Source organism: Anopheles stephensi, chromosome 2, assembly GCF_013141755.1.
Source record: "Anopheles stephensi strain Indian chromosome 2, UCI_ANSTEP_V1.0, whole genome shotgun sequence".
In the NCBI taxonomy this organism is placed as follows: Eukaryota; Metazoa; Arthropoda; class Insecta; order Diptera; family Culicidae; genus Anopheles; species Anopheles stephensi.
Genome location: NC_050202.1, coordinates 64,538,997 through 64,564,152, shown reverse-complemented (window position 1 = coordinate 64,564,152; position 25,156 = coordinate 64,538,997). Strand labels below are relative to the sequence as shown.

The following is a 25,156-nucleotide window of genomic DNA, read 5'->3' as shown; positions in this document are numbered from 1 at the left end:
TAAAGAGAACAACCAATAGTAAACTTTATTACTCTTTAGCTGATGTGGCATGTTCAAAACATGCACAGAACATAAATGACACATGCATTTTTTACTCTCTTTCTATAGCCCTCGCGTAAACAAAACTATAAGTATTGCACCAATGATTTTCACTACTCTAACGATACTTAATACTTTGCTGCATAGATGTCCTTACGTTCTACATATCTTACAAACATCCTCAAATACATGTCATGTCCATGAACTGTTTGCTTCAACCTTTATCGGAGCTTTTGACATTGCTACATGAATGTACCAGACGTATGGTATAGCATTTATTATCACATTGTGTGTGTGTTGTCCTTTCTTTGTGGTTTTTCATCGTGTGTGTTGCGATCGCGATGTTCCCATGCTGGTAAGCCGTATATAGGGCTTGTGTTCTACGTTATTTGTACACCAATCCTTCGACCCGTTCGAAATACTGTCATGAATGCGAGCGCCTCCCTATTGCGTTTAACCTTTGTGCTAACGTCTAATATCAACCTGTTTGTTTTGCTTGTTACCTAATGCCACAGGTGGTAAATTTAAATACTAGCTTTAAATTTTGTGATGAGCCGATACGATATGACGAGTGTTTCCTATTTGCCAGCTAGCCCGTTTGAGTCTACCATCTAGCTGCATTAGAAATCTCCAAACTATATTCTACCAAAACCGTATACCCTAACCGTTACTGTCATTTGTTGCCGTTGTTCTGTTGTGCACCACAACTACGTAGAGAGCAAAAGCAAGCCTCACAGGAATATGCTTTCGTTGTGCGCAAATCCAATGTTGCTGATTCCGGCCGTTTCTGCCGCATCGTACGGGTGATGTGAATCAACGCGCCTAAAGGTAGACAATCGGAGTGACACGTTAGAAGCGTTACAGAAAGTGCGTTACTATTAGCGTAACCACGTGTGAGCTTACCGTTGCGAATCACCGTTTGCCATCGCAGCATGCTGCTTGTTGATGGTGGACGCTTGTTTGGCCTGCTTGTGTTGACGATACTTTTTGCTCAGTTTGTCCTTCAGCACGGCTAACGAAAGGGCACCGATAATGCTGAACACACCCATAATCGTCATCGGCAGATACTGATCGACGTGTTCCTGTGATGATTAACGTGAGCCAAAAGTATGTTTGAAATAAATGGTTGTTCTCTTTAAATCCTACCGCCTAACTGTATTAGGCCATAGAGGCGGGAAGTTAAATTAGTAATGAAACGGCATCACTCACCAGCAGCCACAGGTACGGTACAATGATAAGCGCCACGCCGGCAGCAAAGTTCCCCACGCCAACGCCAAGGTTGCGCATCGTCGTCGGATACTGGTACGCGGTAAACGTCGGTATGATGGCATTACACGCTCCAACACAGCACTTGACTGGGGGCGGGGTGTACGGGCGTAGGAAGTCGTGGTGGAAAAAAGAGGAAAAAAAGAGAACAAAAACGCGAGATGAGCCATGTGCTTTAAACAATGAAGCGGATTAGATGAAAAAAAAACGCCGCAACCCGACCGACCGTTTCATCCGACGTGAGAATGAAGAGTGAGAAATTGATAACACTTGAATAAATCACCACGCCGACAACGATGACACTAGCGTGAGCGTGCGACACAAATTGAATAATGTTTTAGTAACATGGTCGGCGAGCGCCTGAAGGATGTGACCGAACGGACCGGTCCGTCTTTCGGGACGATGAAATGAAAATTCGGTTAGCTGGGCAAAAGCATTGTCTAATAGAAAGGTGTCAGCTAGGCAGGCAGCTAAATTTAGCTTTTCGAGTGCTTGAAGGCATCAGTTCCTCATCTGTTCGAGGGTACTTTCCCGGTCGGGCGCCTTCATTAATTAAGCGGCTGCTACCGGTCTGGCAGCGCAATTGCTCACTCACCGATCATCGCCAGCGTAATTATCAGCCAGAGGTTACCATCCGGCACGAAGTTCATCACGATGCAGGACAATCCGGCGACGACCATGTAGAGGAATAAATTAATCCGCAGTCCGAGCTTCAGCACCACCACGATACTGAGACAGATGGCAATTGATTCGACCGAACCGGCAATGACCTGTCAGAGAAAGAATAACGGAGGGGAACGCAAGATGACGCAGGTTGCAGGCAGGTAGGCAGCACTTGCACTTACCGTGTTCAGATAGATATCGCCTCCAAGATTGCTCAGATGCAGCGTAATGCCGAAGTAGATCAGTATGATGCCGAACCAGACGACGATCATGACGAGCGTGGTGCGTATAAACTTGCGCCGGAATACGTCACCCACCGAGATAGCTGCTTCCGGTTCGTAGCCCGCGTCCGTTCCATCCACCAGCAACGCTTTCCGATAGTTGGCCGGTAGCTGTAGGTTGTTGGTGGAGGCGGCCCGCTCCAGCAGTTGGCAGAGTTCATCCAGCCGACCTTTGGCCAGCAGCCAGCGGGGAGATTCCGGGCACCAGTACCAGCTGGTGACGAGCAGCAGCCCGGGCACGGTAATGGCGAACTGCATCGTGCGCCAGTCACGCGCCACGTAAGCGATACCCGCCGCCAGGATGTAGGCCAAGGCCACCGGAAGTATGTTGAGGATGCCGATGATCGTGCGGTACCGTCCGCTTACCAGCTCGACCACCAGCACGAAGCTAACGACGGCGACCGACATCGAGGCGAACCCGATCACCACCCGAAGTCCCATGTACAGCTGGAGCGACGTCACGAACCCGAGCGCAAAGCCTACGACGATCGAACGGGGGATGATTGATTTTTACTAATTGCTTCTGTCACTGAGTGAGGTCCTTGGTGTGCGATGGATACATTTGTTTGTCGTTTTTGTTTTTTTGTTTGCCTCATGAATGTCTAGCAGTAATGATTGGCTGAGGTTTGAGGTTTGCGTTACTGACCGGCCGCCACACCGGAAGCTTGAAATGTAGGTTAGGTTAGCTGGTGTGGCTTTTACTTCCCTATGTATCTATGTCAAATGGAGCAGTAAACTCTGCAATAACAATCTGGAAGCTAGAATTATGTTCCCCGAAGGTCAGGTCCAGTTTTGCGTCAAACAGACCCCGTTCGCAGCTACTAATGAGTTTGTCTTCCTTGTAATAAAAGTTGTCGTCTACATGCTCGATCTCGGAATCGTTCAGCTGTCTTCAGATGCAGAGTCCCGTCACGAAACGAGATTTACGATCCAAACAGGGCATTTCTCATTGGGCAGGAGCGAAGATGAGCTAGAGGGAAGAGCCCATCGTAAAAATGCCATAACTGCACGTACCGTACATGACTAACCGATTAGGCTCGCACGTTTCTTGCATGTTTTGCTTAAGAACGTTTGGGTCACATGTATGCTTCGGTAGCGCATTTTGATAGAAACTGTGCTGAAGGTGAGGCGAATGTGATGCAAGGTTGATAGTGATCGTTACTTTGACTGATTCGTCATTTATTGCATGAGCGAGGGATCATGTTAGATTGTAAGCTTGGGCAAGCGTCAGCTAATATGTTTTAACCATTTTATTATGTAAGTTTGTGTACTTCCTAGAAAGTCATAAGAAACCCATTAAGCTAGTCGGCCATTCTCACGAAATCGTGAAAGCGGAGAGACTAATGTGATCCTCAGCTCTGGGAGAATCTTCACTCGATTTTCTCGTTCACTTGTAAAGAAGATGTCGTGCGATGCGCTTTCGATCGTGAGCTTGCGGTAGGTAAATTGTTTCTCTGAACGCTCGTGCTCGGGAGGGAATGGATGTCAAAACCTAACCACTTCCGTCTACAGTGTGTATGACGCAGAGCAAAAAGGCAGCAGCAACTCGAAGTAAATTTGATCGTTTTTACATTCCCCAGTTTTGCTATCAATTTTTTGTTTCAGACTGTGGCTTACATGCGACCGATTTTGCACAATGCTCAGTTGGATGTTTGTAATGATTTGCGAAATTTTATCAACTACCCTGTGCTACGGAAATTAATACTCAATTACTAAAGCAAACAACACTACCCTTACTTAGAAAAATCTGATAATGGAATCAAAATTGCGCTCCTCCGAAACGATTAGGGCAAACCGCTCCGGACACAAGCGAAGGAATTTTTCTTCCCAAAAATGGGTGTAGGCGGCCACTGCATGCATGCTCATCCTGCATAGCTTATTGTAGCAGACCCGTGCTTAACCAGCAGAGCGTTCCATTAGGCACGCCACTAAACAGCGCCCGCACATCCCGTGTGCAATTGGTTACGAAAATTGAGCGTGTAATTGGTTTGCGAGGCATGCAAAACAATAGCACGACACTGGCTGGGACCGGCACGTACTGAGCCGATGTTAAATTGGCCCTGCGTTGGTAGCAGACTTCATGAGCTCAGCAATTCCTCTCATCCTCTAACTCTTAGAACTATGTTTAGACTTTGTTCCAACAAAAAACTGATAAGTAAAGGGTTCGTACCTGTAACACCCTGGATCAGAGCGAACCCCATCAGCGTGTGCCGTCGCCCGAACTGGTCCGAGATCCATCCGCTTCCAACGCTTCCAAGTGCAGCACCAGCCAGAAAGCACATCTCCACGATGCTCATCAGGTGGCCCCGGTCACAGACGAGCCCAAACTCGGCGATGATCGTTTGACCGAACACTGTGTCATCGTACTCGTACGCACCGCAGGCAATACGCTCGCTGTCGGTTGCATTCGATGCACCCTGGAAGTAATCGAGGATGCTGTCCACCGTCAGATGTTCGTACGGTGCCGCCCGCACACTGCACTGGCTGGCGGTTGTTGCTTGCGTGAGGTTTCGCCACAGTTCCAGCGGTACGGAAGCCAAATGTTCTGGCCGAGCACACCAAAAGTCACGGGCAGCCGCCTAGTATCGGGGGAGGATAAGTGAAAGGATAACGTGTTAAGTATTATAGTTTTTAAAGGTTTTGAATTATATTTCTTCCTCTGTCACACAAAAGCGAAGAAGCAAGAGACACCTGAGAGTAACGCTTCGTAACGCTATTCATGTTCAGCTTTATTCGCTTGTGCGTGCTTGGGTTTTGTGTTGGCACTACAACTTCTAGAGGTCTAGACCTAAAATTTCTAGCTTCTCTCCTTTCCCTTATTTTACCGGAACTGGAGAGATTTTCGAGCAAATCTTTAAATTACAAGACAATATAAGATGTATCCATCCTCCAATCCTAGAAAATAGAAGGCTAAAGTTTCAAACGGATCGACGGAAGTCCGATGAACCGACATCCAAACAGAATAAATATTGCCAGACGGTCCCGATCGTCCTCCTAGCAATTACTTGACAGCTTGGAAATGGTTCTAAATAAATGTTCGTATATCTGCAGCTCTATCCGTGCCTAAGCAATCAATTGCCATTCAATTAGGAATAAATAATAATTGGAAAAATGTCCGCCGGTAAAGGCATTGCAAAAATAAATAAAACCTCGCTGTCCCTTTTGCGTAATTGGCCGTCCTTGTCTTAGACATGGCCGGCGGCCGGGGAGTTTTATTTTATTATCTTATCTAGGATATTCATTCACATTGAAACCAATTTTCTCATCAACATAACTTTTAGACAATGCTTTACTGTCCGGCGCGACCCGGTAGTGAAGTGACGACGGCGCCGGTCTTCATACGGCAGGACCGGGGTTCAAATCCCATCCACATCGTTCCCCTGTAGTGAGGACTAACTATCCCACTGCGTGGTGTCATTAAGTCTAGTAAGCCAGAAATGGCATGCATGACCAAAAAGGTCGTTAGGTCAATTTACAATCACAGATGGTTCGATGCTTTAGCTACAGGTTCCTAAATGTCTTCAAAATCTGCTTCAAATGAACTGAGAACGCTGTAATGAATTTAGCGTTATGTAAAGGGCATCATACACCAGACATTGGGTGGCTAGGATACTGGCCTGTCACACGAACAATAGTGAAAATAGCTATATTTTATGCATCCGTTACACGCCCGATTAACTTAATGGCTTATTAAAAGCTATTCATGATCTCATTAATTGCAAACAAAATAAAAAAAAAACCCACATGCCGTTAGCGCCACCGATATTATATCGGTTAATAGCTGGCACATGCAGCCCAACACAACGTACTATTCATCATGTCGATGCGTGTAAATGGCACTTTTGCTTGTGTGCTCAATAGACCCCACCGCAGACCTACGTGAAGTGAATGCGATCCCTGCGGGTAGTCAGTCGATGGATATGCAAATTATGACAATTTTCTCCCCTTTCTTCACTTCTTACCCCTTCTGCTCGATGTGATCTCGAACTGGTTCGATCGAAACAACAATAGCTCCATTATCGACCTCAGTGCATTATGCGTCATGGAATGCGAATCGCTCTTGCACTTTAAATTTCTCCATTGCAAGGACATTGCAACAGATCTGCACACTTTGTGACATAACCCTTTACCCGCTCGACATCACTAACAGCTGCGATAAGCAATCTTTATCGTCGACAGCTTCTAAACCCACCGCATTAACATGCTCATGGCGTTCGTGGCGTATGAACGCACAACCTACGCGCCCGTGTACGCGTCTTTTGCGCAAGGTCACGGTCGAAGCGCGCTCGTTTTCTCGCAGCTTCCTACCATCGTGTCCTTTTCGTGCTTGTGTGGTGGACATGATCGCGCACAACACGGCGCAATAATAGTCGTTTGAAATCTGCACATACCAACCAACCAACCAACCCTTTCTGTGATCGATCGACAACCGGGCGACCGGCCTAATGTGTTGATTTAATTTCTCGCAAAGAACTCAATTAGCTCGGCCGTCATCTTGACCGTGGCGTCCAAGAAAATGCTACAATGTAATTGTGGACTGGCGAGCAAAAACCGGTGTCGGTGGGTGGTGTCGGTTGTCTGATTGACTGTGGCTTTTGTGATATCATGTGCCTGAATGGATGGAATGATCGAGCGTCTCAAAATCTGGAAGGTCGGCGCAAGATCGAATCAGTTAGCAGATTTGATACAGTTTTTGATATCTATCCGGCGATCGAGAGGTTTAAAGTTGATCGCTTCCTGGATCGATCGACCGGCTGATTGATTGTTTCCTGCGATGTAAAATAAATTACATGCACCATATGGGGCATAGCTTTTACTTCAATTTCATCAGCATACGCGAGCGCGCATATCGAACGGGATTCGGTCGGAAGGCTGAGTTTATTTTTAGTATGTTTTAGTATCGCGCAAAACAGCTACGATAGGATGTAAGCATAACCTGCTTCGCCAACGGAGCCCATTACAGTTGGTTTGCGTCCACACGTCCTTGGCGGCCTTGGCAAAGCAATGGCAGCGCAAGGCAACAACGGTATGATGACGCGACAGTCTGTATATCGTCTTGGCGGCGGTATCGGTTTCGATTTCCTGATTCGCTCCGAATCGCACAATTCTGGCGACGGTCAGTCGGTTGGCTGGGTTATCGTGGAGGGTGCTGCACAATTAATCCAACCGTTAGGCCGTACGTTAATCATTAATAGATTACGATGGGTGGTGCGAAATGGCACCTTCTGATTGATTGATTGGGCGCGTGAGTCTGGGTTTGTTGTGGGAATAGGCCGTGGGGCTTCCTTCGGTGGATTAATTTAATTCGTTTCGTTTTTGCTAAGGATTTCTAATCGTGGATATTGTGTTTGGGAACTCCTTGCAAAGGTGTGGAGTGTTAAATGGATGAGGAGCGCCAGACTAGGAGCGCCATGAAATTATACCTTATTTTTTCAGTCTTGTCCTGCCTTGCAACAGATGGCACGCTATCGTGCTGTTAAATTATTATGCCCTTCATTCCTGCACAAGACGAAGGCTCGGTACAGTTGAGATTGTCATTTTATCATGCTGGGATTGTTATTCTTACTAACCGGGACATATTGTCCACAATTAAAGCAGTGTTAAGCAGTCTTGCAGATTGTAAAGCTACATGCGCAATAAACTTTATAACGAAGGTGTGCACAACGTGTTCTGCACGATCGTATAGTGCAGTAGAAACTGTGTGCATGGTGCCTTTGTCGTCTTTACGCCTTGAGTCAAAGAATCAGAGCAGTTGCTCGATGGGTGATGAGATGCCAAAGCGACATGAAGGCGGAAGCTTCGGCTTTTTGTGTTTAAGCAGCAGACAATCATCCAGAAGAAGTGTTTGAAGATGCATGTGAACAACGCGCGTCATTGGACCTACTTGACTCAGGATAGCGGTGACTGAGTGACTGACAGGAATCCTTCTATTTTGTTCTTCTCACAGCGTTGCTACTTCTTCTTCGGCGTTCTTTGTGACCGTTAGCATATTAAGTACGAAATAACTGAGGGAAACAAAACCCCATCATCAAGAAGCATTAGGCAAAGAAAAATGCAATGCTTTGCTCCTGACCTCGTCTACAACATTGTGTAAAACCTATTCGTAAAAATGTTGGACCAGCTAAAAATCACCTTTGATAGTAGATCAGAGACAGCGAACCCTTTAAATTCCCATCGGCAGCGGGCAATATCAGGTCTTTAAACAAAAAATATTAAGAATTTGATAGTTTTGATTAGTTTGATAGTTGATAGTTTGATGATTGAGTTTTTGATAGTTTGATACTTTTGGGTCAAGGATTTTTTACGTTTGCAGTCCGAGAATTAGTCCAATTTCCTATGCATTCAGATTTCTTCTACGCTTTTCCAAATGCTTGTGGATGTTCTTCCTCTACTACATATCTCACCAAAACACACTAAGCTACAGGAAGCATCCTTTTTATAGCATAATCATAAAAAAATAATAATTATAAATTAAACATTGCTTCTAAAAATAATTCCCTTTCCCTCCTCCAATAATCGTCGGAAATGCAAATAATTGACCTCGCAGTAGAATAAGAATAAAAAATATCTTCCACCGAGAAGCAGTGCGTATGGATAACAAGCAACCGGATTAAACAAGTGCGTTACGGGTCATAAAACGTCTAATTGCGTTCGAGAATTATTTATTGCGCCAGCGTTAGTAGTTTCGGTTGGCAAACAGGCCCACCTTTAATGAATATTGATACGTTCTAACGCACAGGCAAACGCTTCTGCGCTATTAGCTAATACACCGATGAACTGGTTCCGGAAGGATCGTGGAGCGTAGTTTTTTTTTATTTGCACTCTACATCGTACACACCGGCCAGTGTGTCGACTGAAGTCGATTGAGCCATTGAAATACCGGCAGGAAGTTGCATCAGTTGAAGCGAAAATGTGTACGTCGCAGCACAAAGCTGGTGCCAGATTCGACGTAACAACTACCGTCCGTTAGAACGCCCCTTGCAATGGGTGCGAACCGACACGACATTTCCCTGCGCCACGCGTTTATCGTAACGAGGGCGAGTACACACAGTACCGCTAGCCCACGGAAAACGGGGGGAGGTCCTTACAGATAAACCCAGCCTGAAGCGCTGAGGTCATTAGCGACAAATCACCAGTGTCTTAAGCTTTAAAGTCGCTTTGAAGTGCTTTTGTATGTTAGAACTGCGCAAAACAGAACACCCTAACACCTACAGGCAAAAGGTCAAAATACAAATCCGCATCGCCCGAGGGCAACATCGGTCATTTGTCGAGAACTGTAGAGAGTTCTCGCAAGGTTCCGATTCCGGTTTCGAGCTTTGAAGAGCGGCCCAACAGACGCAGAGAGGGATTGAACTTTTCAATGCTACACGCACCGGCACTTCACCTGCCCAGGGTCACTCCGAATGCACACCGGTCGGTCCCGTTTTTGCCGGTACCAAAAGGGATTCGGGCGGTCTTTGACTAGCCGTTTCGCGAAGCCAGACCGGTGACTGGCCGGTTGTCGCACCTGTGTAGTGTTTGTGCGTGGCGATCGTCCGTTGAAGCATAGTCGGAGGACGTGAGAATGATAGCGGAGGTCAACTGGTTTCGCGTGCTTGACGCACCGGGTGCACCGGTTCGCTGGAAGGATGCAGGAAGCTGATTTGCCAAATCGGAACTCAAGCGAAAGGAAATCCCGCACGGCGTCATGGCAGCAGCGTGTGGGATTTTGAATAATTTCTGAATGGTTTGTTTTGATCGCGGTATAGTTTGCTCGTGATCTTGAATACTTCTTGGAGTCATTATTTATAAACAAAATATAAAAAAAATTATAAGTATGCTCCCTGTTTACATTAAAACGATCGAGAAGAAAAGAGTTCGATCACCGCTTCGTACGCTTCCCCGTATGCGATGATCGTGCACCAGATGTCAAGGTCTAGGTCGTTTCATTTCCCGCAACAGTTCGCAAATAGTTCATCGTGTTTTGTTTTTTTTTGTATACCCTAAACGCTTAATCCAGCTCAAAAAGAAAAGAAAACAAACAACGCCTAGACGAACAAGCGGATGAAGGAAATTGTTCGCAAATTGCACCCCGCTACAATCGACCATCACGATCGTTGATCGGTTTTTCACTCAACCTTGACGCTTTTCATCACCCTCCCAACTAAGCAGCTGAAGAAGAAGAAGCTTCTTCTTCTTCTTCTGTGGCACTACAACCTCGAGAGGTCTCGGCCTGCCATTTCTGGCTTTCTGTGACTTGATTTTACCCGTAGAAAAGTAGTCAGCCTTTCGTACGGGGAGGCGGTCTGGAAGAAGAAGAAGCAGCTCCAGTAAAAAATAAGGAATTTATACACCCATTCCTTTACACCCATTCTCATCCCTCTTTGTTACGGCCCTAGGCGGTGATCAGCACAAAGTCAAGTCACAGGCGTGACGAATGCATTTTTTTTTTCACACACGTTATTGTTACACTAAAAAAATACAACAAAACATGAGTTGGCGCGTGCCTCGATCGCTCTCCATTGTCCTTCCGGTATCGCGATCCCGCAAGCGAATGCTGAGTTAGAACAAATTTATAACCACCTATAAATAATGCATTAGCGAGGTGGTGAGGTACGCCAAAAAAAAAAGTCTTGCATTTTTCGGCACAAAAAAGGATAAAAGGAACCATTATCAATCAACGATCGGTAATACTTCAACACGATTAAAAGAGCTTTCAGGAAGAAAACCGGGTCGAAGTAAAGACTGGCTGGCGCCTTCGTTTACAAATTTAAATTCAAATGACCGTGTTTCTAATGTCAAATGTAACGAACTGGATGGCTTGCGTCATCCGTTGCCGGTACGATTAAAGCTTTCCTGGCAGCTTTGAGCGATCCATTTTTAAACGTAACGCCCTGTAAGGTTGTTCTGAAAAGGAAAGTAACGGTGGGAATGGATTTGTATGAATATGGCATTAATCGTAATATCATCGCACCAGCGTAATCAACGGAAGGACGAGCGGTTGAGCTCGGTAGATTGGAATAATATAGCAATTTGTCATCGGGACAAACAACCCGGAATGTCAATCCTGGTTTACCCGAGACACCTTACAGAACATTATAGAAGATGGTATGATTTCCTTATGCCTGTAAATAATTTAATTAAGCAACGCAATACAGCACCGATTGTTTCGATCGCCGCCAAGATGCACCACGACTAATACAACACCGTGCTCGCCGAAACAAGCAGTGTGTAACGGCGAAAGCTAGCCCCATTTGCTAGATTGCCAAACTGAGTTGGTTGGCTGTCTGGTGCGAACTTGATCGACCACAAATGCACCGAAATGCATTAAAGCATAACACAAAAACAAACTAGACGAAGAACCCGGCGGACAGGTGCTTAGCAAACTGCCAACCGAACGATCGAACCCCATTCACACCAGTCACAGACAGAATTTCGGGACCGAATTATGTGGGGAAGTCAATGGCCGCTTGTGATTGTTCGTGGCAGGGGTTTTGTGCCGCGGTTCGGACCCATGATGGACGAACCGTTTTATGGTTGATCGGAAACGACGGTCGGCGCTTTCTTGCCACCAACTTTTGCCACTCAAGGTTTCAGGGTGGTGAAACATACCTTTGGACATTAATTTATTCCCGCCAGCACGTAAGGGTGAGCGTGATAGTTGCTGTCTTTGGCTCAGCAGCCAAGTCATGCACCAGCGACAAAATATGGGCGATGTGAGTCGTATGCTTTAATCACGCTCCTATGCGGTTTTGTTTGTTTGTTTTTTGAGCTCCAAACACATGTGAGGTAGATGTTTATTTATGCAGCGTAATGTTACTGAAGACCGTATGCGTTTACTTTTAATAGGTTTCGTTTTAGTATCTTTGATTTATGGTTTCCTTCAGTTGGCATTCGATCAGTTGTCATGTTAATCGATATTCTGAGCTATTCTTGGTTTCGATCGTTTCACGGAGCATTCATTACTTTTCGGAATCAATACATATGTGTTGAGAGTTTCCATGGAAATTAGATTGTTCTCTCGTGTATACAGTGAGGTCCTCGAGATTGGTTATGGATGTGTAAAGGGTTAATTACACCCTCAGTTAATCCACACTCCACAGTTGATTAAGGAGGTTTTATATATCTTTATTATACAATCTTTGTGTTAGAATTTTAATGAAAATTTTATTTTAAATAGTTTATAATCAACAAACTTTTAAAAAATAAATAAAATTAAAACCTAAAATAATACTATTTAATTATTTTTAAAATTTAAAACAAAATTAAGAGTTATAAACATATTCGAAGCAACCGACCATTGCTCCCGCAACGACCGAATCCAAGCAACCTCAAGTTGAAAATCCAAAGCACACTTGAGCTTAAGTAAAAGCACAACGCAAAGATACTTTCTCAGCCTACTATTGCATTCGCCACCTTTCGTATGACTATTCCACGCCAAGCAAAAGCTCTCGCCGGCACGCCACAAGCCAAAACATAATGGATGGCGCGTAGGATTAGAAAGAATGGAAAAGCTGGTTTTGGTGAAGGTTGCTCCAGCCTTGACACAATTATCATTAAACTAAAACTTGGTCATAAATTACAATTCGCTACGTAAACTCCCTATTACTGTTGAAAGGCAGCACTCTTTCTAAACGCGCAGTTATGCTTGTCTCTACCTAGGATTGTGAGTCAAGAGGGCGTCATCACCCACATACGTGCAGGAACCCCTCCACAGCATCCCTGCACGAACGACAGTCGGGTTGACATTGACCTAGCGTTGGCGGAAACCGCTCTGTCTGGGATGTTGCTTCTTCACCCGTCCGAAAAGTGGCAGAAATGAGAAAACAGGTTTGTTTGACGGTTTGTTGTCACTAATCGTTTGGCAAGTCTCATAGATCAAGGTTACGCTATAGCTTACGGCCGTAAGGGCCGTACCCCGTGGAGCGGTCGGAAAGTGAAAGTAACGACCAATTTGTCAAACAAAGCATGTCAAGCATTAAGTCGAACATTTTGGGGAATAGATGAACTTTAACAGTTCAATCTTGGCGCTAGATCCGATTTGCAATATCGATTGGAGTAACGCCGCGACTGATACGGCATAAGCGTGAACCCATCCAATATAACGCTCCGACCGTCGGGCTTATCATATTACCGGTAGACAATAAGGAAAACTAAATGCACACAGCCAAGTGGCAATTTGCAGGTGCAATCCGACTCCAGCAATCGTCCTGGGATCGGTGCTCGGCACGCGAGGATGTTCGGTCGAGTGAGCAGCGCACAGACGGCCTGCCGTCGACTCGCAGGAAGTGAATCGCGAATCAGGGCTGCCTTTGGAATCCAATCAAGGCGCGTTTCATCGCCGATGGTCGCCACCGTACTTGATGATACGGTGTGGGTTTTCTTCCGTATTCAATCAATTTCCTAATGCGCACCCCATTGAAGAAGTTCTGAAAAGGGGACCCGCGGCTAGGGGGAACACACTCGGTGTCTTATTAGCTTCTGGTGTTACTTGAGCTAAATCAAGGCGCATAAAGGAAGGATGATTAAGAGAGGAAGGCAACAAACAAAAAAAAACTGTCCATGCTCTCTAAGAACCTGGCTGGCATTAAACTCAGACACACCGCACGGCGGTACTAAATAATGCTCGAATGATGGCGTAAAATCGGCAATGAAATTCCGATCACACTGCTGGGCACAATCCATCAACTTCGATGGTGTGTGGATTGATGTGTTCATGGTTTTATTGCCATGATTAACATTCAACCTGCCCGGTTGAACAGAAGACGCTTTTTCGCGTAGGGCAGACCACCTTAAGTGTCTACAAACTGTAGCTTTTTAATACCGGTTCCACTGACACCAATTTGCCTTCAAACCGATCATTAGAAATCCCTTTACCGAAGGGTATCCACCTGTTTTAATCGTGGAATCGTGGAAGTCCTTTCAACTACTAGCTGTTAACCCTTATTTTACAGCAGTATCTTATGCATTTACGTGCCACTCACCTGAAACACCAAACAGAAGATGTGAAATGTGGTAGGAATCTGGAACAGACAAAGCAAGAACGTCCACCCAAACTGCCACCGGCCGTAATGCCCGATGTACTCGGATATTATATCACTGTCCTCGTCGTTGGCGGTCGTCACACTCAGATTGCTACTGTTATCGCTCTTATCATCGAAGGACGGATCAACTATCTTACCGTCCGCGAGGGCACCACTACGACCTCCCTTAACACCCTCCATCCCGTGGCCCGACCTGCCACTATCCTGGTAAATATTGACCGTCCCAAAGTCAACGACGCTCTTCGGTGGTCGTTGCAGAATCGCGGTAAACGTAGGACTCGGAGAACTCTTGCCGACGGGTTCTTCGCCAGCCCGCGGAAATGCCACTTCAACTCGCGGCACCGTGATCGTGTAGATGCCGGCGGCCGTATCGTTACCGGCCGATTCACCACCCAACTTTTCCTGGCTATTCATTTTCTGCACGTAATAGTGTCGCTTCATTCTACACCTTCAAGCAAGCAGGCAATTACCGTGGTTGCTTATTTCTGTGTAGAATTTTACATTGACACGCGAATGGCACGCACCGCGTCTTTCGTAACTGCACTGCACCACCAACGGCACGATCGCGAATTTGGTAACGCTTCGCTAGCGCCACAATCCACCCTGCACTGCACTACGCTTTCTACCAACAGCCAACAGACGGCTCGGGCACCTTGTCTTGCGCGAGATCGTAACGTCCGGCACGGTGCGCGTTCGCAAGACGAATAAGCAACCAGTTCGTGTTCTAGCTGGAAGGAAGCGTTACTAAACACTGAGCAGATCGTGCGCGTGGACGCAAAGTTAAATAGACTATCGGACGACGTCCAGCAGCAGCGACCACACGTACAAAGGAACTTGAGGGAGAACACCCCGTTCTCCCACCTTCAGGCTCCCTTTCCCTCCCCCCCCCCACCACCCTTTCCTCACGAGAAGCTCTATTCGCGATCGTGTGCACTTTTCTTCTTGCCTCGGCATCGTTGACATTCCATAGCCGATCGGCACCTTACTGCGGCTGCCGTAGGTTTGGTCGATCGCAGCAGTAAAGTCCGGACCGGAAAGGTAGCACTTTTTGCAAAACCACCACCGACTCACACTTTCGAGGTTTGGGTTGCCGCCGTGCAGGGTCTTGAGCGTGCCGGGGCCACCATCGGCAGTTGTTTAGAATGAACGATCAAAGCGCACTGGCCGATTAAGGGTAATAATACGAAAGCGTTAACACTACACCAGCCACACCAATCTGTAGAGTGCTGGCCGCCGGCAATCTATCACTTACTGGCAAGTGGGAAGTCCTAAACAAGCGCGCGCCCAGCAGTGTAGCGGTAGGTGATCTGAGCTTTCTGGCTGTGTCTGCTGCACGGTCACACGGATACAAACGATTAGTGCAGTTTATTGTTGTGGTTCCTTGAGGCACTACACCGTGTTTTTTCCATAAAACAATCCACTGTATGTAGCCCTCAAAACGCGTGCGTTTTCTACCGTTATTAGGCGTTATATGTCTCGCCTGGTGTGTGTGCGTGTCTGTACGGGCTCTGCACAGTAGAACGTGATCGAGAAAATGGCCCATTTAAACCGACCGAGGTGACGGAATGATGGGCTATGGGGTACGGTGTCACGATAGACCACAAACAGGTGTTGGATGGTGGTGGTTGTGGTGCTAATCAAACGTCATCGCCGTGTAACCCGTAACGCTGTCTGATAAGCGCGCGCGCGCGACAATGTGTGCTGAATGATGGTTGTTGTTCAACTTTCTTTAGCGTTGGAGCGTTTGCTTCAGTTAGCCTGCCCTTTCCTTCCCAGCGAAATGAGCGAAGAGGGGTTTGTTTTAGCTTATCAAATGTTGATCGTGCAAGATGCATCCGGTTTGATCGACTTTGATCGATCATGCATTGTAAGGTGTTTGATAAGCTTCAAATTGCATACCATGTGGAGTGACAGAGAGAAGAGAGCGAGAGACTTTTAGTCCTTGATTATTATAAAAGAAGCAAAAGTCGATGCATAGAAGATCTGATTCCATGGGATCAAATTGCCACTTCGGAGGTGTCCGCAGATGGAGAACCCAAAAACCACGCGTCCTTGAACATAACACAGCCAGACACTTTCGATTCCTGCTACTAACTAGCCGGGAGGTGTTTATTCGCTCATGTTATTCTTGGAGCTAATCACATCCCAATCACCAGCCGATATCTGACACGGCACACGACCACTTCAATCTGGTGTTGAATCGAACCTGACATGATTTGGTTTCGGATAACACTTCCTTCTGTCCAGCAAGGGTTTAAATTATAGCATGGTTGTGCAGGTAGCTAATCGATCATTTTTACTCATTTTACTCATGCTGAAATGTAAAGGACGGCGGGCTGAAACCTCCCAATATCAATAATTGGGAGCGTAATAGTAGAATTATAGTCTGCCGGGCACCTGTCCTAGTTTTGCACGTCTGGCAGGAAACTGCACTTTACCGTCGACACTGTTCGGAGTCTGCGATGCATTCCATCACGGGTTGGAGTTTGTTACTATGGAGCAGAGGGGAGGTTGTTTATCAAGCGCCGCGGTGGTCGACTAATGTGAGATGACCTCCACATCATGGATTGGTCGGTGGTGCGTTCTAATGATCGCATTTTGCAGTTCGGTTTAGTCGATTGTCTCCTGCTGGGAGTTTGGTGGCCAGCTGCGCGGTCCACGGGCAGGAATTTAGCCGTAACCTTCACTCCGAACCCGTGTTCGATGGTTGATTCTGGGCCATCGTTCCCCGAGCGGCTTCCATTCGTCAGCAGGTCGAACGGAGATCCCTGGGAGCAGCTCGACAGACTCACACACAGAAGTGTCACAATGTCGATGGCTTAGTGCCTTCGAAACATTGAAATCGTGACCATTGCTGGGCTGCATCAATTAACATACAATTAAGCTCGCTACAGCTGGAAGGGGTTTGTGCTTATGTTTCACTTTTCAGTTTGTTCTATTTTCGCAGAACTCGCCAAGCTATCCCACCGTGACACTTACCGGCAATTGTTATCCTCCGGTGGGAAATTGAATCAATACGGCCGCTGGATGGTTTTCCGAAGGTCGTCGGTGCGTGTTAAAATGTAGATGAATCACACTCGGATGCTCGACGTGAGCCTCCGAACCCCATTAAACACAATCGTTTAGGCCCTAAAGAACTTTGGCCGCGCACGGGTAAGTGGTGCCACTGGTTAGCAGAGAGCTCCAATTGTCCGCAGTAATTGTCTAATGAGTGGTCCAGTTGGTTTCGGATCGGTTTGAACGGTCCGGCTGTCCGGCTGGTGATGGAAGATCAGGTACCGACAGCCAGCGTACGATAGTGTACCACATTTATTATGTCTAGCGTGTTGAAACTACTCATAGCCGCGTTCGCGGAGCGGTTAAGACGGTTCACACTCATTTACTCGTTATTGGTTACTCGCATTCACCTATCCTTTCAACCGGCTCGTGCTAGCAGTGTTCGGAAAGGATATGTACAGTGACACACATCGGGCCACCACCCAACAACACTAGCACCTACAGTGTATTAGCATTCTGCCCTTGGGTTGGCTGTTAATACTCTCTGGATACGCTGGACACAGACTCATCCTGTCCCTATCTAAATGCTCTAATGCCTCCCCTGGTATGTGGATAACTCCAATAACAAAACAAAAAAACGAACCACGACACCGGCATAAATGGGGTCGCGCATAATGAGAGCGCAGTGCGTTAAGTACGAAACGAGCGAAATAAATAGATAGAAAGCTTCCATGTTCAGGTTCAACAATAACAACACAGATCTGCCTTGCTACCCTACCTGCTTGCTATTTTATAAACTATTCGCTACATTTTTGCAATAACAAACCCATCCTACACGCCCGGCATGATTATGTACCGATCCTTCTCTCTCGACTGTCCCCTCGAAACGCTTACTGTATATGCGCATATAATAATCTCCGTTTAAACAGTCACCAACCATTGCCGTAACCAGCTTCATAAAAATTCTCATTAACCGTTAACCATCCCTATATGTTTGCTTCTTCTTCTGCATCCTTTTGGCGTCTCATCCTTTCTTTAAATTTTTTTAGTTTGGTTTTGCCTAAGAGTGATTTGTGACAAACAGTATCGCCATCGTCACAGGATAATAATACGTCTTATTGGGACACATGACACATTTACGTTTAAGTACAGCTAACATTGACGACTCATTCTCCTTCCATGTGCCACCGGGATAGATGGATGCGCTAGGCCTTGTGGGACCATTCTTCTAATGCTGCTTTTTTTTTTTGAACATATTCTGCCATGCCAGAGACATTAAAAAGACACAAGGAGAGAAAGGAAGCGAGAGAGAGAGATAGGGTAAGAGCTTGCAATGGTTTGCATCTGCAGTTTGGCCCTTGGTTGAGTGGCTTTTGCCCCATTTTTCCGCTTATATACCATTTGAAAGCTTTACACATACACATAAAGCACGGCTTATCGATCATCAATCGTTTGCGTAAGATTATTTATATCATGAATACTATTGCTACTACTGCTACTGCTCCTAAAATTACAGCTACTACTACAGTGTTTTCCAACGACCTAATACTACACAAATAATTTCCCGTATCAATACATGTGACAGACCTTAACGTTGAGCATACGGTACGGTTAAAAAAGAAGATGAAAGCTGCTCACAACAGCTGGGTGGGCTTTTCCGTGCTCTCTAAATGTAATACAAAATCTCATAAAATGTTTCCTTGCCTCCGCCCGGGCATTGGAAGATGCCCAACACTAGCGCAGTACGGGAGGAGGTTTTTTTTTTTGTACGGGTGTTGTTTTTTTTAGTAACTATTGGACTTTGCGTAACTATTGTGCAGTTGTGTTTGTGTACTTTTGGGTGATTGTGAACCGGTCACAAAGGACATTCGATCTCGTTACACGGCCACCTGGACCAGCCAGTGCACCGCGTACCGGTTCGAAATGTTCGCTTCCTATTGAACTCTGCTATTACACTTATGCCTATTGTAACCATCGTTCGGTTGCTTACTGTGACATGGATTAAATCATAAATGCTACCACGTTCGCTTGCACGGCGTATGGTTAGGAAAATGGGAGACGAACCACGTGGTATACGTTACGGTGCGTTACATTGCCCAGGCTCTGGGTAGACAGCGTACTATACACATCGATGATGCTTGGATAAAAATGTGCTTTCCCCGAAGCATTCCACACAATTGACCAGTTAGAATAACATTGAAGAACCAGCACACTACCGGAACCGGGTCCATCCTTGGCGCGAAGCCTCAATTGCAGGGGTTTTTTGAGTCGGTTTTATGGAATCAGTGTGCCTCCATGTGGCGCCAAACTCGACGAGTCGAGGGAGTAGTAGATATGGCAGTTTTTGCAGTTGATTGATCGTTGATCACTTCTGTACGAATACTAGCTCCACCGTACCGTCGGCCATCATGGAAAGTGATTTATCCGGCTGCCAGCACTGATGACGGCGGGGTCGCTAAACATCTCAGCTCTCATGCCTCCGTTTTAAGCAGCTGTCTGTGTATCGATTTCCCTGTTGATCGAGCGGGGAAAGTTTCCTATTATTTTTGCTCGAAATCAAATACTATAGATCAACAATCCTACTCACTTGTCCTCATCGTGTTCCTCGTGCTCGTGATGTTGCATCGCTTCCGGCAGGAAAATGATCACAATTGCGCCAAAAATACACCAAGCCGTCAGCAACGTCATAAGCAGGTGATCCTCGATTTTTGTCTACAAAGGTGGCAATTAAAATAATGTTTATGTATGGATGTATTTGTACGGAAGGCTCATCACGGCTCCAGCTTACCAGCATCGATAGATACGGCGTAAGGATGAGGGCAAAACCGGCTGCCAAATTACAGGCACCAACACCAACGTTTCGAATGGCGGTCGGATATAGTTCGGCCGTGTACACCGGCATGATGGTATTTCCGGCGCTGATAGTAAATTTACCTGAAGAGGAGAAGATATTTTAAGCAAACGATATTGCTATTTTCCATCATCTCAACAGAGCTTACCGATCATCACGAAGGTTATTTTCATCGCTAAAAACTCCGGCTTTCCTTCGACGATGGCGGCGCACAGGCAGGCAAGGGCGGCAGCGAAGAAGGTCGCACAGAACAGCCACTTCTTGCCGGTACGATTGATGATGTACATGGCCAGTGCGATCGCTGGAATTTCCACCAAACCGGCAAGTGCCTGAGGATGTTAGTAACAAATCAATGTAGAACGGGCCTATCATTTCGCTCGAGCACATTCGAGCAGTGTCACGCGGATTGCATGCCACCAGGCGCACAACAGGCGAGAAGGGTATTTATAGCGGAACAGTGAGCTACGCAAAACATTGTACAACGTAAAAAAACTTGCTTTTACGTGCGTAAGAAAAAAATACTTAAAACCTGCAAACACCAAACACCAATGAACGTACCGAGTTGAGATAAATGTTGCCACCGAAGCTGTTCATGTTCAGTACCAAACCGTAGTAGACGAGATTCATCGTGAACCAAATGCACAGGAAGCAAAATGTCACCAGGCGCAGATATTTCGATCGGAACAGCTCGCAAACACCGGCCGCCGTTTCCTCCTCGTCCACCGGGGGCTTCAGCAGTTTGTCCAAATTGTCCGGTAACGAGCGCTTGTTGAACGCTGCCGCTTTCCGGATGACTTCCTTCACCTCGGTAATGCGACCTTTGCACAGCAGCCAGCGCGGTGATTCCGGAAGGACGAACCTAAAATTAAGACATACAGCTACAGTCAACGGCTTGAACGTCGTGCTTTTGCTCGCTGATTCGTTTATATTTAATGTCAAACTTGTGCTGTAAAGTGTTGAGTCGCGTTTTCCACTACTACGTCCTACGGGTGATTCGAGGAAATTTAAAGCACAGGTAGCTTGCTGACAATTTCAAATATGCCCTGTACCGACATTCCGATGTCAAAACCACATCCATCCAGGGGCAACGGTCAACCCGGTCCCGACCAGCATCCGTTCGGAAGGATGCTTTACCGAGCCCGACCACTAATTGCTAATTTGCAGTGGGAGCAACATTTTCCAACAACTCTCGGCTTCGCATTACCTGCTGGCAGGCGACGAAACGGAGCACAGTGAGGGACCGAGTAGCTCTCCCCGGAACCAAATACCAACCGTGTACCGTGAGTGAAATTGATGTAAACATGGAAGCATCCGAAGGTCGATGGTACCATTTTCCACGCAACGCCAGTTTTTCGGGTCTGATACCGTACTGCGGCGTAGCGTGTTGTTTGTCGCTCGCTCGCTCGCTCCGTTGGAATTGTTTTGCCAATTTTACAAGGTTGTCGTGTCTATCTTAGCAACGAGAGTGAATTATTCGCAGCACAAGCAGCAAATGAACGATTTGTTTGGTGAAAAAATAAATAAAATAAAACAAACGATTGAATTGTTGATTCGTTGATTGGCATCTCGTTATCTTCTGGTGATGATTTTCGAGCTTAATTAGCATCGTTCTGACAGGCCAGACAGACAGTTTGAACGGGAATGTTTTGTACTACGCGTTCAAAAATGTATAGCGCCACATGTCGCTCCCTCGCCGCTGGGGAGCAAACGGCAAAGCAAACTATTTTTAAGCGATCGCTTAAGCACATTTTCACAAAATCCTAGCCCCGACCACGGTGTGGGCGTACATACAACTTCAGCTCCGGCAGTTGTTTCGGGGAGAAATCTGATACGGAAGAAAAATTCATCCGTCAGACAGACGGAGCAGGCAACAAGTTGCAGCGACATACGCGTCATGTACTTCATCGACCACCAATGGTCTGTGAAATGGTTCGCTTGTTTGACAGGTGAAACGGTTCGTGTGTGTGTGTTTAATTTATTGCTAGCTGCATGGGCAAGTAGCGAAATAGGAAGATATTTTCTCTTTGGGCCGGAGTGTAAATCAACCGTATTATCACTAGGCATTTCGATGATGAATATTAAATAAATTTGATGGTTAGAGCGTTCGTTTAAAATGTGCCAAATTAGGTTTGACAACACTGATATTATTTCAAATTCTCTCGATGATCGAAGATCACCTCGATCATGAATCCTAGGGCTAAAACAAAAGTTTTTTGACTTACCAAAATAATAAAAAGAAATATTACTTACCATAATAAGCACAGAAACACGCCCGGGAGCCCAATGCACAGCTGCAGGTTTCGATAGTCCTGCGTTAGGTACGCAATTCCGGAGATCATAATGTAGGACACGGGCAGCGGAAACAGGTTGTACATGCCGGCGATCGTTCGCCATTTGCCATCCACGTACTCGATCGCCAGAATAAGACCCGCGTACGTTACCGAGACGGATACGATTCCTAGCAGCGCTCGCAGCACTAGATAGAACTCGAACGAATCGGCAAAGTAAAGGGCCAGTCCTGGATGTAACAAGCGGGATAGGTAGCGTTAGTAAGATAAAAAAAAAACATGGAGCTTTCCTTCACTCACCAAAAATCGACTGCAGGACGGCAGAGATGAAGAGCATCATTTTGCGGCCAAACTTGTCGGACAGTACGCCGGACGTGATGCCGCCGGTTGCAACGCCCGCCAGGAAAAACATTTCGGCCACATTCTTGAGGTACTCCTTGTCGCAGACGAGATTCCACTCCGAGGACCAGGTGTTGCCGAGGTTGTCCTGTGTGTCAAACTCCCAGGCGCTGCACGCCACCGTATCGGTGAGATTCTTCGGGAGCGAAAAATTGCTCTACAACCAGAAATTAGACCAAGATTAGATTTCAACCTAAATGGACGAATACATCCGGACGTCGGCAGTGGGCATTTACATCCATTTATCATCCTGCCACAGTAGCGGAGGGAGTAATTTTCTCTTGTGGCGATATTGTGTGTTTTCTTTCTTCCCAGCACAACATCACGCCAAGGAAAACGGCACAACCGCCGCACAAAGGCAACGGCGGTGAAGAAAGACGACCACGGTTCGCTACCTACCATTGACAGTTGGGCGCTCGTTAGCGCATTCCAGTCGTAATTCAGCATCCTGCAATTTTCCACCGAACCCGTCACGTTCCGCCACCGGTCGATCGGGACATCGTCGAGATGTGTTGGCCGTCGGCACCAGAAGCTTTTATCTGCTGCCTAGGACGGATTGATTATGCGCAACATTAACCGGAAATGGGACACCGTATGAATATTGAAATGGTTTTTCCTTGTTTTTCGTGTGACAACGGTGCGGCTGAACCGGAGCGAGATCGACAGAGAGAGAGAGAAAGAGAACGAGAAGGCAAAAGGAACGAGACAACTGCCTTGGATGCCTGGAGGTGGAGCTTTCAATTGGTCTAATTATCGTGATGCGAATTCTTGGCATGTCGCAAATCTTCGTGCCCGATTTGATACACTGTAACGTCGGAGTTACACCGGTCGAAGCGAGAAACAAAATGCCGATACAGCGAGCATTTATCTGAAGGTGTAATTCAAAATTTGATCTCATTTTAAGTAAAATGTATTTAATTGCTTAATTGAGCACTGCTGGATGTATGGGATTAAATTGTTTTTAATTACTCATACCCCAATAAGAACATTTTGCCAGGCTTCGTGTACGCTCTCTCTCTCTCTTTCTGTCTTTTGGTCCCTACCAAAAATATCCCTTCAACCGCGAAGCTTACCTGAAACGTAGGCGAGTAGATGTGGAACGTGTTCGGCACCTGGAACAGGGAGAGCAAAAACGTCATGACGAACTGCCACTTGCCATAATCCCCAATCAGTTCGCCGATGATGTCGTTCTCCTCGTCCGCGTTTTTGTGCTTTTTCTGGGGCATCTTTGTGCCACCGCCACCGTCATCCCCATTGCCGCCACCCTTGCCGCTCGGTTTGCTGTGCGCCTTGCTGTTGCTACTGCTTTTGTTGTTGTTGTTGATGCTCTTGGCACTCGCTTGGTGGTGGGGCGGGTTGGCGGAGGGCGTGGGCGACGATGGGCTAGCGCTCGGCAGCTTGCCCCCGGAACTGGGGCTGGTGGCCCGTGACGAGGGATTCAGCGTAATGTGCATCCCGGTGCTGTCCTGTTCGGGATGGCCGGGCACTGGGGACGGTTCGTTCGGAGAGCTGTTTTTCGATTTGAACATCTTCACTGCAAACGGAAACAAATAAAACAGAAAAACATAGATAAATGAATTGGAACAGTATTTTTTAGAAATTTAAATTGCTTCAAAAATCTTCTCAACCGAAAATCAAGCTTCATCGCCGAAAGCCGACCAACGTATGTTTTTGGGGCCACTAAACAATGCCTCCAATACTCCAGCGTGATGGGTCAAGTGAGCCGTACAATTCGTGTCCGTGCATAATCTCGTGCACAAACGCGCACTTCGTCCCATACCCCCTTTCCACTGGTGTGCCATCAAATTCCGTCTCCGTTTCAATCATGCTTATGCATCTCACATGCGCTTCGCTTGAACGGTGAAGAATGTAAAGCCAGCGCCAGCTAAATAACGACACATTTCTGCCTCGGTACCGATACCTGCTTGGAATGTCTTTGATGTTGCACTTTTGATCGCTTTATCACACAACCAGACACGGTGCAGTATAAGGCAGCGAGTTTGATCCCTCACGCACCAACAGAGCAGCTCCGGCACAAAACACTCGCGATCGTAACACTACCGAGTCCAACGCTCAAATGCCTAACGGGGTGTGTAAAGTGGACCAATATTAAGGCACACCGTTAAACAAAAGTGCTTTCGGCTCGGCTCCCTTCCGAAAGGTTTGTCCTCCCTTCGCTAAAACCACGCTTAGCAAAACGCAACACAACAAAACCTTGCCCTTGGCTGTACTGGGGTGGCTCGCGAAGGAAAAACTCGAACTGCATTCGATTCGATCGGCTCGATTTTAGTGCGCACCCCGTGTTACACGTTTTCCGGATTAAAATTCAATTTATATCGGAGGGCCACC

General features: G+C 46.6%; 2 protein-coding genes across 7 annotated transcripts in view; both read right to left on the bottom strand.

The window, feature by feature from the left end:
• Window positions 1-206: 206 nt before the first annotated feature.
• Window positions 207-15,029, bottom strand: LOC118506829 (organic cation transporter protein). The gene is made up of 7 exons (XM_036044539.1): window positions 14,213-15,029; window positions 4,420-4,828; window positions 2,151-2,728; window positions 1,901-2,075; window positions 1,249-1,394; window positions 943-1,121; window positions 207-861 (listed from the first exon to the last, which is right to left on the bottom strand). The coding sequence occupies exons 1-7, from the start codon at window positions 14,711-14,713 to the stop codon at window positions 771-773; spliced, it is 2,079 nt and encodes a 692-aa protein (XP_035900432.1). The 5' UTR covers window positions 14,714-15,029; the 3' UTR covers window positions 207-770.
• A 2,534-nt stretch (window positions 15,030-17,563) lies between these two features.
• Window positions 17,564-25,156, bottom strand: part of LOC118506828 (organic cation transporter protein) — a 31,776-nt gene continuing 24,183 nt past the window's right edge. For all 6 annotated transcript variants that reach the window (XM_036044534.1, XM_036044533.1, XM_036044535.1 and 3 more), the window contains 9 exons: window positions 23,881-24,341; window positions 23,207-23,353; window positions 22,709-22,964; window positions 22,371-22,638; window positions 20,679-20,979; window positions 20,269-20,449; window positions 20,058-20,203; window positions 19,857-19,981; window positions 17,564-19,781 (listed from right to left, as the gene is read on the bottom strand). In XM_036044534.1, the coding sequence (XP_035900427.1) occupies window positions 19,754-19,781; window positions 19,857-19,981; window positions 20,058-20,203; window positions 20,269-20,449; window positions 20,679-20,979; window positions 22,371-22,638; window positions 22,709-22,964; window positions 23,207-23,353; window positions 23,881-24,341 (1,913 nt within the window). In that variant the 3' untranslated portion in view covers window positions 17,564-19,753. The remainder of the gene's footprint in view (window positions 19,782-19,856; window positions 19,982-20,057; window positions 20,204-20,268; window positions 20,450-20,678; window positions 20,980-22,370; window positions 22,639-22,708; window positions 22,965-23,206; window positions 23,354-23,880; window positions 24,342-25,156) is intronic.